At 40.9% G+C, this 12,216-nt stretch overlaps 1 protein-coding gene across 9 annotated transcripts in view; it reads right to left on the bottom strand.

Annotated features, from left to right (window-relative positions):
- The window catches only part of DNAH3 (dynein axonemal heavy chain 3), a 167,119-nt gene that overhangs the window by 137,213 nt on the left and 17,690 nt on the right, over positions 1-12,216 (bottom strand). For all 9 annotated transcript variants that reach the window (XR_006889553.1, XM_046668395.1, XM_046668396.1 and 6 more), the window contains 6 exons: positions 9,209-9,334; positions 7,810-8,005; positions 5,954-6,133; positions 2,605-2,741; positions 778-883; positions 413-591 (listed from right to left, as the gene is read on the bottom strand). Coding sequence is in view for 8 of the 9 variants with exons in the window: in XM_046668395.1 (XP_046524351.1) it covers positions 413-591; positions 778-883; positions 2,605-2,741; positions 5,954-6,133; positions 7,810-8,005; positions 9,209-9,334 (924 nt within the window). In the remaining variant the exon portion in view is untranslated. The remainder of the gene's footprint in view (positions 1-412; positions 592-777; positions 884-2,604; positions 2,742-5,953; positions 6,134-7,809; positions 8,006-9,208; positions 9,335-12,216) is intronic.

The following is a 12,216-nucleotide window of genomic DNA, read 5'->3' as shown; positions in this document are numbered from 1 at the left end:
CTTCTGGTAACCACACCCTAAGTCTTCTTGGTGAATCCGTTCTCCCTCTCTCAGATCCTGTGATTTAGATAGGGCTGACATCTACCCCAGAGATGGAAACACAACTCAGATCTAAGCCACCCTCTTGGTCGTGGTGTTTGGTTCAGTGTTGCACCAGCAAAGGCTGAAGGATCAGAGATGGATTGCCTCAGGATGCTTTCTACCTTCCTACTCCAAGCCCTGTGTAGTTTTTCCCTTACTTTTCACCTTCTGGCCTTAACCTGAATTCCCTGCCACCCTCACTTTGAGACAGAAACAACATGAAGTAGAAGTTCAATCTGGTCATTGCCGCAAGGTACAAGTTCTGGCTATTTTTCCATTCTCCCATTCGTGCCAAATACTGTTGCTATTTCTCTGCATGCAATAACAATACCTGGTGTTGGTGTCCCGGTTTACATCCACTTGGAAGTGAATTAGACGGTCTTTAAGATTTTGGGCTCGCTCACAGAGATCATAATTTAGCATCTTGGCATCAAGGCAGAACATGGCCAAAGGTACGGTAATGTGCATAGATGCAATTTCATTTCTCCGCTTTTTTATGCTATTGATCCTCTGTAGAAAGAGCACATTCAGTAGCTTAATTTGCCTTTAGCCTCTATGCATTTGCCCTCAGCCTCGCTCCCAACCAACCTAGTCCAATGCTGAGCACAGTATATACACCACCAAAACACACTGACTACTCATTGGATTGTCTGCAGCATGTCACCAAGATATGAAATGTCAAGTGGCATCTCCTACCGTCACAAAATCCTCAATTTCATGATTTTCTTTCAGGAATGCAGTGATGCCTTGCTCGGCCGTGTTATCCAATAAGTCATCATACTTTTTGTATACATTTAAGTATCTTCCATATCGAAGAGCATAAAATCAAACACACAAATCCAGGTCACCCATCAGATTAGTCAGATGGCAAATGAAGAGATATCACAAACATTATTAGCCCAAACCAAAAAACAGAAATGTAATGTGGCAAAACATACACTGAACTGGAAATTCAGAGCTTTGGCTTCAAATTCCAATTTTGCCACTTCCTAGTTGCATGAACTCAGACAAGATACTTCTCTTTTTCAAAGATCAGTGTCTTTAATTTTAAGTGGAAATGATAACACTTCATAGGATGGCTGTAAAACTTAACTGTAATAATGTATATACTAAGCAATTAACACTATGCCTGACATACAGTGAATGTGCAATAAATATGAATTCCTATCCCTCTTTCCAGCTCTTAAAATTCTATGTCTAAATTTTAAGAAGAAAAATTTGGAACGAATGAACTTAAAATCTATTGAATAAAATTAAGTTTCCCTTTGTCTATTATCAGATCATGCAAAAATATCTGGACAGATTCCCCCAAATCGGAGGATGTGCTTAGGATATTCTGACTTAAAATAAGTTTGAATTAAAATAAAGATGATATGGAGTAAGCAGAATTAACTTTGTGGGTCTCGCTGGCACACTTCCAAGACTTAGCCAACACTTCAGAGACTCTTAAGCTGAGACACAAGAAGCTCATGGAACAGTCAGTCCAGAAAAACAACTGTATATATAAGATTCCATGAACAGGGAAAACAGAGGTTTCAAATAGATGCCACCAAATTAAACTCACGAGAGCAGAGCTTCTAAATCTGAGGCCACGATTTTCAGACTAAATTAGCAGCAGTTCTCAACAGGGGGTGATTTTGCCCCAGGGGACATCTGGCCATGTCTAGGGACATTTTTGGTTATCACAACTGGGGGAGGGTCCTACTGGCATCTAACAGGTACAGGCCAGGGATGCTGCTAAACATCCGACCATGCACAGGACAGCACCCTACAATACAGAATTTTCTGGTTTAAAATGTCAGTAGATCTGTAGTCAAGAAACCCCAGGTTAGGGTGACCATATGGTTTGCCTGGGACAGTCCAGGTCTACACCTGTTGTCCCATGTAATCGTTTGCAGTTTGGAAGCTGCATTATATGATCACCCTAAACTAGTGACTGCTCACACGAGCAACTGCGAGACATTCCACAGTGTGATGATGAAAGAGCATTCAGATAACTTGTCCTCAATCCTTTTTCTTTAATTCCTAAGTCCAAAAAGCTCTGAAAACAGAAAGTTGCTCCAAAATTCATTTGATAGCAAAAGCTGGCCTAAACTGATGTGAGGCTATTTGTGTGAATATTCGTATTTTTCACTGCAGAAATATCAATGCATTTAATTAAGGAGTGCTGCCCCAGACCTTGCTGAAGCTTCATCATAATCTATGATATATACATTATCTTGAAACTTTCCTAAAATCCAGAAATTTCTAAATGCTCCATGGCTTTTAGATAATGGAGGTCGACCTATAATTGCATTTGAATTCTGACTCTCCTATTTTTTGCTATGTAAATTGGAAAACGTACAGTTTCCTCATCTGTAAAATGGGGATAAATAGTAATACTTATGTATGTAAGCGCTGCCTTTTCTTATCATGTATTGTTTCTGGTATGCAGAAACAGGGATTATTTACTTGAAAACAGTTAAGAACTCTAAACCAATGCCAAAAAGGCTAACTAACAAAGTCACAACGAAACCAACTTACTTGCGGGGGCCAACTTGATTTTTCTGAAATACCCTGAAAATTTGATCCACAAAATCAGAAACCAGTTTTTCTTCAGTGTTAACGGTTCCAAGAATCAGATTATATCCTTTCAACTCTGGAAACAGGACAGATTCCACCTAAAGATAGAAAGCACTTTTGGATGTTGCAAGACATTCACAAGACACAAGAAGGGAGATGGCACCAAAATGCACAATCTCCTGCAATAGACTCATTTCCAGGGACACCAGCTGCATTTTTACTCTGTTTCTTCTTGGATAGTGCTGGAATCACCCCGCTGTTCCCTTTACCTCTATTCTCTCTCCTCTCCCTCCTGTTGGATTACTCATCTTTCAAGGCTCATGTCCTTAAAGAGTCCCCTGGCAGTCCCAGTGGATGTCAGGTTTCCATGCTTAAAGCTCACATTCTGAACAACTTCTACTTGGCACTCTTCACAGTTGAAATTAAATGAACGTGTAATGAGCTGTTCTAGGTCTGTCATGGTATATAAATACCATGAGAGCCTTGATTCTATCTGACTTCTCCACCATTGTGAAAGACCCAACAAGAGCCTGGCACACAGCGAGTGCTCAATAAATACTGTGTGAGTGAATGAATATTATAGTGGTACTTCCTCTCCCCACTTCCCCTACCATCCACTTTTTCTGTCTATTGAAAAGCTACTAGAAACACGGCTTCTAATTCTGACCCTGCCACTGACTGACTATGTGACCTTAGGTAAGCTACTTTTCCTCGCTGGACTTCTGTCTTCTCATCTGAAGAAAAGGAGAGAGATACTAGATTCCCTTCTCAGCTTAGGAAAAAAAAAAAAAGGTATGGCTTTATGATCATGAGACACTAACGGTATCTTTCTGAGAATTCAAGCTCTCCAACTTCTTAATGGCACATACGTGTCTCTGAGAATGTTCTCATTTGCATGACTCACACAGACTGCAAAGTCCTTGCTGGGGACCCATTGCCTTCCACTCTCCTCTCTGCTAAGAAAGTTTTTAGTGATTGGTCTCAGAAAAGATCTTCAGACTGCTTTACTGAGTTATACGAGTTATAAGCTGTTGATGAGAATGCATTAATTTAGAAAGGGGAAAAAGCAAGTGTAGACGATCTGTGTCCTCTCTCTTTGGACAATCCAAAGGTTTTTAGCCAGTGGAGGAGCAACTACATCGCTGTGGCCATGCTGCAGACCATGGCCATTTGGCATCTGTCAATTGTGTGGATGAAACGGGTTAGGGCAGCACAACTGGTGCACCAGGCCATGCAACAGGTCTCATGTGGGCAGGATAATGGATGGTCTCTTGGGAGAACTCTTCAGTCGAAAAGGAAGCAACATCCTCTGTTGCCCTTTAAATGTGGCTAGTTCTCCCATGCCCTGCAGAGCAGTCTGTAAAACGGAGTGAGAACAACAGTGCCCTTTCCAGATAATTACTGTTACTCTCTGCTTATCTCCCCAGACTTCTGATTCTGGACTCCTTGGTTTTCTCGAGACCTTCAGTGCTTATGCCTGCACACTTCTCTGACTTTGGTATTTCCCTGGCACTTCTTCCATTAGGAGAAGGACTGGCCCAAGCAGCCCCTTTCCATAGTAATATATATATTTTTTCTGATCCTGAAAGTAACACATCGACATGGCTGCTAATGCTGATGTAAATTCTGCTTATTGCGTTTTTCGTGTTACAAAACCCTTTCCTTATCTCATCCAGCTTCATCTTATATATGCCTTTCATTCACCTCTTTCCATTTCACTCAGATTAAAGCATCCATGATTTTCTTAAGTTTTTTCCTAAGACAAATATTTTCTATTTACTTTGGTTTCCTTTAGTAATTTCCTCCTAAATACGCTTTCCATCTACACCTTGAGTGCTATTTTCAAACATGTCATGCTGACGTTTTTCCAACTTTTAAATTCATGTTTAACCATATATAAGGCAGGAGTAGTAGGGATGAGGGTGCTATCCACCTGTTACTGTTCTTAGATAGTCAACCTGAGGGACTATTCTTTTAAAATTTCACTACCCAGTTCAGAGATAAAACAGCCTGAGGGGTTCAGGGCAGGAGCCAGTGCTGTGGGCATCTCTAGATGGAGAACTCAGGGCCTGGCTTGCTTTTTCTCATAGACTGATAAAGTCATTGGCATTCACTCAAGCCTAGCTTTCGAACCTGGTACCAACTGTGACCTGTGACCTTATCTTCTTGGCATTACCATCCATTAAATCTACTACCAACCCCTGCTGGGCCGTTTGAAGTATCAGCCACATGAGCCCTGGACTCTCTCAGCCCAGCTGCTTGCAAACATTGCTGATCAACAGCAGTGAAGGAGAACTCGAATGGTAGGTACTTTATCTGTCCCCACGCCCCTCACTTATCCTTCCAAATCACAGGGACTTCTCTTTCATTTCCTTCCTAAGGAAATTGATTGTAGGAGAGCTGCCCACTGTTTCTTCCCCATCCACACACCCAGTTTTCTTGTTAACCAGCCTTGGTTGGGTTCAAAACCGCAAATTTAGTTTCCTAATGAAATCAACTGGAGCATGTGGCTTCACACTCTTCCCTACAAATCCCAACTCCAATCTTGAGCTCTTAGAACCCTGTAAGTACAGAATTGCAAAGAGAAGAGGGCTTAAGAGCATCCAAGTATCATACATCATACATGGAGAGGGAATGAGAGAGAGAGAGACTGAGAGACAGAGAAACATTGCACAGGTCCCTTCCCTATGTGCGGCTGGACACTGGCCCTCTTGCCACACCAATCTCTCAGAGAAAAACAGAAGAAGATGGAGCATAAAAGAGTCACATTCAAGTGGGTGATCCTGCCCAGTACCAAAGGTCTGCTAAGTGTCTGGAATCTGATTAGTAATGCCACCCAGGAAAGGAAACTGGAAAGAGCTTGGGCCTGGAAGGAAAGCTTCAATCTCTCCCCGGGACACCTACAGTGGTTAAACAGACAGACATACAGGACTTCAAGAACTAAATTCGATACAGTTTTATGAAGATTGTTGGCGAGTTCATGACAATTGACCCATCATGAATTATTAACCCAAGCTGAATATGGCTTGGGACACACCTGCCCTTTCGAGGTTGGCGTCATGGGAGGAACTCTACTCTCTCACAAGGTAACTCCTAGTGCCCTTGTTAGAAGCACAGTTCTAGATGCACGGCCATATTTTATGGTCCAAATCCTCTTCCTCAGGTCAAGGGAGTGTCCTCAGAATGTATCTCCCAAAATGAAACTCCCCTAACTGAAAATCTCACTGTTTGTGCCTTGTACAACAGTCATTTTAAATATATTTTATTCAATAAGTGAATAAAAGTACAAATGATTAAGTGAATACTATACCTTGGGGATCCCTTCAGAGCTCTTAACAATTTCTGAGATAGAGTTACATATTAATTTCCAGCAGCCATCAAAAGATGGATTAAAGACAATAATGGGTTCATTGACTTCAAGTTTGATCATGAGCAGCTGAGGTATAAAGAACTCCATCTCTTGGTAGGGCTCCTCGAAATCATTCCCATCCTTCAGGAGATAGAAGACATGGAAATTGTCACAAAATGGGGACTTCCAGAACCAAGGGAGTGAATTTTACCTGTTCATGAGAGCACCAGAAAAGGAGAGAAAAGGTACCATGCACTGTTTGTGTTTAGAATAAGGGCTGGGTATGGCTGAGACCACCCTGAGCTCATCCTCTCCCCATCCCCAAAGCTTTTATTCACTTTGTTTACTTTGCTTGGAAATTCCCACATCCTACTTTCTAAGATCCTTCAAAATTCAGCTCAAAATCTCCTTCTCCGGGAAGCCTGTTCCCCAGCAAGATATCATCTCCTCCACTTCAGAACTTCCATATTTCCACTTTCTCAAGGTATTTTCTTTCTCTCTTATCGAGATTTACATGCACATCTTCTCTTCTCTACTCTACTCTAAATTTGAGGGCATGATCTGTGTCTGAAGTACGTATCTCCTCCAAAATATCCAAGACAGAATTTAGCACATAGTAGGTGCTCAATACAAATGTGTTGACTATATCCAAAAGTACAGTTATCTGTATTTCTTGAATAGAGTTGCTAATGAGCAAATAGTCCATTTTACACACTCAAAATGTTAAACTTCCTACAACAGAAATATTGACGTGAAGATATTTCTAATTCCCTACAAAAGCCAGTAACGCAAGATACCTTTCATAAACTACAGTGCCCAATGAAATTGGCATAGGGCAGCTGTAAAGTACTTGTCTACTGAATCTAGAGATTTCTAGATCTGTTTAAGGATTATTGATAAATATTTGTTGAATATCTATGGATCAAGTACCCATAAATTTTCCCTTCTTTCAAACATACGATTTTACTTTTCCCTTTGTGTGGAGTTTTAGAGTGACATTTGTTCTTTTATCTGAGTTCTTCTGCTAGGCAAAGTAGATGATGACAATGACATCTATAGATTGGTCCTTGTTAGAATGCGAACACTACAGTCCGAATTCAGCAGCACTGCTTTCTCTATTTTTTGAGCAAAAGGTCAATTGTTCATCTTTACTTCATTGTAAAAATGGCTAAAATTTAACCTTTTATACCAGGCAAATTTTAACTTTCATTACTCTCTTTAAGGTAAAATGTGCATATGGCATAACATCCAAAAGAATCTTCCTTAATCCCTAAACTATCTAAATTTACAGGAGGTTATGATGCTTTGAAAAGCAAAACTTAGTGTTTTCAGTTTTTATTTCAACTTCACTGAGGTAGGTTCATGAAGGAAGTTATTAATTAGGTAAACAAAGCTTTTGTTTTTAGGGATGCCCCTTTCATAGACCAAAGAATAAAAGTGGACATCTGCAATGAATACATACAATGCTCCCTAAATATCAAGCCAAAGATTCATAACAAACCTTTTTCAACCCTTTCTTGTAACAGGGAGGATGAAAAAGTGACCATTCTCCCTAGTGTAAGACATACGTACTCTATTTTATTCAATCTTTCTTTAAATTTTAACGACTTCTCAGCTTCTGCAGATTTTTACCAACTTAGTAGTAGGTAATTATCTCTGGAAAGCTTGCTGTATATTTAAGGAAATCATTTTTATAAACTAACAATCATTCTTGCAAATTAAGAATTTTACTTTTTGGCCTAGTTCACAGCTGAAGACCTACACGATGGAATCCTGATTCTATCTCTTGTTTCCCATCAAAAGGGTCCCCTGCCTACCTTGTGTATCATGAAAAGGGAAATGAGGTCCTCAAGAGACTTTATGACCAACTCCCTGAGCTGAAGTGACATGAAGGACGCAACAGAAGCAAAATATTCCTCAATGTTCCGAGAGGAGTCATAGTCGCTCTTGGGAGCAAAATGGACCCAGTGCTCCTTCCGTGAGACAAAAAGCTGGGCACAGGCGGGGATCCACCTGTAAAGACAGGAGAGCATCCAAGTAAGAAGATCTTCCAACCTCCGAGAAGTCCTCTCAGCCATTCAACACTCTCTGCGACAAGGCAGATGGCTCACGTCCCCACTAAGAAGCTTTGCAAATTATGGAGCTACAAAGGTACTTTCATATCCTTGGCCATCTTACCTGCCAATACCCCTTTCCTGGGAAGAAAGTACTAAGATTTGAATTGAGAGACTTTTCTTCCATTAGCAATACAAAAATGGACAGGGGATATTAGTGGCACGTTCTGCTGAACGTTTCTTCAATATAATCAGAGATTGAGGTGAAAGGCATAAGGAACTGGAAGGTTCTGCCCAACTTCTCTCCCTGGCAGATGCCTGGCCTCTGATTCAGACTTAATAGGAAAAAAGAGAGAAAGAGAAGAAAAGCAAGAAAACTCAGAAGGAGAAACTTCAGTGTGGTGGTGGCAGCTCAGAAGTTGAGAGTAGAAGTAGGAAAACCTAAGGAAGAAATGGATGCCTCATTGTTCCTTTCTCCCTACTTACCCCAATTTCTAATTTCTAGTGAGAACCTCCGGCCTTTTCATCCTATTATGTCTCTTTCTGATTGCTAGAAAACTACTACGCTAGCAATCAGAGAAGGACTAGTAAAAGTCATAGGTTAGAGGTAATAATTATGATATTTATTGAGTAGCTACTATGTGCCAGCTATTACATATACATTTTCTCTGATAATAAAAACCCAATGGTATGTACTATCATCATTTTACATAAGGGGATTTCTCGGGCTTTGGACATGGCCCTGCTTGCATTTGTAAAGGAAAAAGGAATTGTCTAAGTGACTGGAAACCCCCTAACCTTAGAACCTTGCAGCTGTTTATCTGAGCCACCTGAACACAGGTCAAATGCAGTGTCCAGTAATCCAGGGCCTAGAGGATTTCATTGGGAAGGAATGGAGGTGGTACCCTCACAATGAATGGTAATCAGAGAGAGTTTCACAAAGGCAGAGGCAGACTAGGCATGAAGGCTGAAGAGCAGTGGATGTGAGGAGACAAAAAGGCTGTTGGGGGATGGGAACAGGAAGGAAGAGGACAGAGAAAGATGTCAGCAGGAAGTCAGCAAACTCTGTGCAACCCCCAGGCTGGAAACCCGTTTTCACTTCAGAGAGTTTTCAGTCTTTATGATCCTGTGACTCAGCCCCATTCTGAGGCCAGATACTGACTTGTTGAGAAGTATTTGGCGCGCTTCCATGCAGTGTTTCTGGATCACATCCTGATATTCATGAGGCTGCAGAGGCAATTTTCCCTCCAGTAATTCTGCTCTTCGAACAAACCTGAGATCTTTAAATCTGCCGAAAGAGAGAGAGAGAAACATCCTAAGCTGAGAAGACACTTAATAACAAATTCTGCAGGACAAAGGGCATATGTTCTCATTTTTCAATGAGAGGAGATTTAAGCAGTTTAAAACTAATATATCTGAAAAATCTGGGAGTCTGAAGAGGGTGTGGATAGTCCACAAGAATTCTTGCAGAAAGTAGATAAATGAGCCAACTCAACAGGTGTTCACTGAGCCTTCCTATGTGTAACCCATTCGGGGAGTGGGATTTTGGCACTGACCTGGCATTTGGCTGGCTGGGAAATGGGATATCAAACAGGCAAGCCAAAGTTCTTTACAACAGTGAAGACACAGAGCACAGGGCAAGCAAAACAATGCTTTCATGATGAAGTGGTTTCCACTCACTCCTCAGTGTGGTCTCTGGATGAGCTACTCAAGACCACTAGGAAGACTGCTTTGGTATGAACCAAAAAAACCCTAGAGACCTACCCCTGATGGCTGGCAGGCTTGCCAAGACACACAGCATCCCTTGGCACAGTGCCTGACACAATGCAGGTCCTCAACATAGATCGCTGAATGAATGCATGCATCTCCTGCCCTCTCCTATGAGGCTCTTACTGTCTCCTCTTTCTCTCAGATCAATGGATGTGTTGCCCTTTACCACACTCCTCAAAGCCTTTTTCAGCTAACAGGGCCAATATTTGTCTTCCTGAAATCCATTCCATTCACTTATAAACCACTCTTTTAAGTCATCACTGCCTATCACTTCCCCAACTAGATCTTTGCTCACTTTCTTAGCTTGTCTCAGTTCTCGCTTCCCATTTTCATCATCCACTGTAATGCCCTACTAGGCACTTTTCCTTATCCTTCTAAAATCCCAGAGACTCCATTCCCATGCCTTTGTGGTGAAACTTAGTCTTCATGTTATCTGGCAAGTTACAAAGCACTGTCAGGGAAGGATAGAACCCTGAGGCCCTCACTCACTACACATATTTGATACCCAACCCTAGTATGGCCCTTGTCAACATGACTTGGTAATTATATTACTCATCTTTAATTGAATCCTAACAAACTTCCCACACTGGCTAGAAAATCTTCTTTCTTCAGATCACAACTCTGATTCTGGCCCCCAAGGCCCTCACCCTGCACTGATCACTAGGTGACCTCTCAGATTTTTTAAGGTTAAATAATGCAGGTCACTTAAGAAAACTGCTCTTTATCATTTCCTTAAATCTTTTTCATTGCTGATTTTTTGGCTTAGCTGACAAAAGCCTTCTAAATGATTCTAGTTCATTTTTGTGCCTTTGTTGCCTATATAATCTTCAGGAAACCACAAAAAGCGAGTGGTAAGAATTCTTTCTTCTCAGTAGAAACTATAGGTCCAATATTTTGCCATCTTCATTCACTACATGATCAAATTAAACTCACATGCACATCCTCTTGGTACTGAGCTTCTGGAGATTTTACCAGCCCCAAGATGGACTTCCTCTTTAATTTCTAGGTTAATTAATTTTTTCGAGGCCATAAACATGCTTGTCGTTAAAGAAGTACTTTCATTTATTGAACATCGACTGTATGCCAAGCACTTTCTAAGCACTTTGCCCAACAATCCCATGAGGTAAGTAATGTTATTATTCCCATTTTGCATATAAAGAAACAGAGGCCCAGAGAGATTAACTTCCCCCAAGTAACACAATTCATTAGTGACAGAGCAAGAACCAGAACCCAAGCAGTATAGCTTCAGGGCCCATTCTATAAATTATTACTCCCTACAATTCTGCCTCATTAGAAAATTAGTTTATTTTTCAGTGTCCTGAATGGCACCTCCAATGCCTTAGCAAACTGAATTCAGTTCAAAGACAGGAATGAGCTTATATCTTATCATTGGTGGGCTCCGTCCTAAGTTGACTTCACCCTCAATTCCTTTTTAAAATACAGGTAAAACTAAGAATGGGGAAAACAAGTAAGCTCTCCAAGTAATAAGGCTTCCTTATGAAGACTAAACATATTCAAAGTGAGAGATCCTCCCAAAGCAGAATATTTGAGCTACTGATAAGTTCAGCCAATCAAAATTAAGTAAACATATTTGCTTCTCATGTTTCTAATAAAAAACCCAGATGGTGGCAGCTCATCGTCTAATTGCCCTGAACTTTCAGTGAACTCTGGTGGCCTCATTCTCCCACCAGGATTTGTATCACCTCTTGAGGGGCCCATAAAAAATGACAGTCTTTCTCCCCAGGGCAACTGATGAATGGATAAACAAAATGTGGTACAGTCAAACAATGGAATACTGTTTAGCCATAAAAAGGAATGAAGTACTGATACACATTTCAATGTGGATGAACCTTGAAAACATTATGCTAAGTGATAGCAGCCTGAAACAAAAGGCCACAAATTGTATACTTCCATAGACACGAAATGTCCAACAGGAAAATCCAGAGAGACAGAAAGTGGATTAGTGGTCATCAGGGGCAGAGTGGAAAGGAGAAGGGAGAGTGACTGTTAATGGTACAGGGTTTCTTTTTGGGATAATGACAATATTCTTGAATTAGATAGTGGTGAGGGTTGCACAAATTTGTGAGTATACTAAAAACTACTGCATTGTGCACTTTCAAAGGGTAAATTTTATGGTATGTGAATTATATCTTGATTTAGAAAAATGAAAGAGAAAGAAAAAGTGACTCCCGTCTCTGTGTGGCCAATTTAAGTCACTGATGAATATAACTGAGACCACTGCTTGCCATCCCTGTGCTGACACTGAATTCCATAAAGGAATGAGACCCAAGCCCCATATACCTCACAGGCTAGACAGAGACAAACGAGGAAACACACAATTACAATCCAGTGTGATACATGTCATAATGGAGGTAATGGCTAATTAACACTTACTGGACA

The sequence above is a fragment of the Equus quagga genome, chromosome 7 (genome assembly GCF_021613505.1).
Source record: "Equus quagga isolate Etosha38 chromosome 7, UCLA_HA_Equagga_1.0, whole genome shotgun sequence".
In the NCBI taxonomy this organism is placed as follows: Eukaryota; Metazoa; Chordata; class Mammalia; order Perissodactyla; family Equidae; genus Equus; species Equus quagga.
Note: the sequence above shows the minus strand (reverse complement) of the source record. Positions and strands in the feature narration are given on the sequence as shown.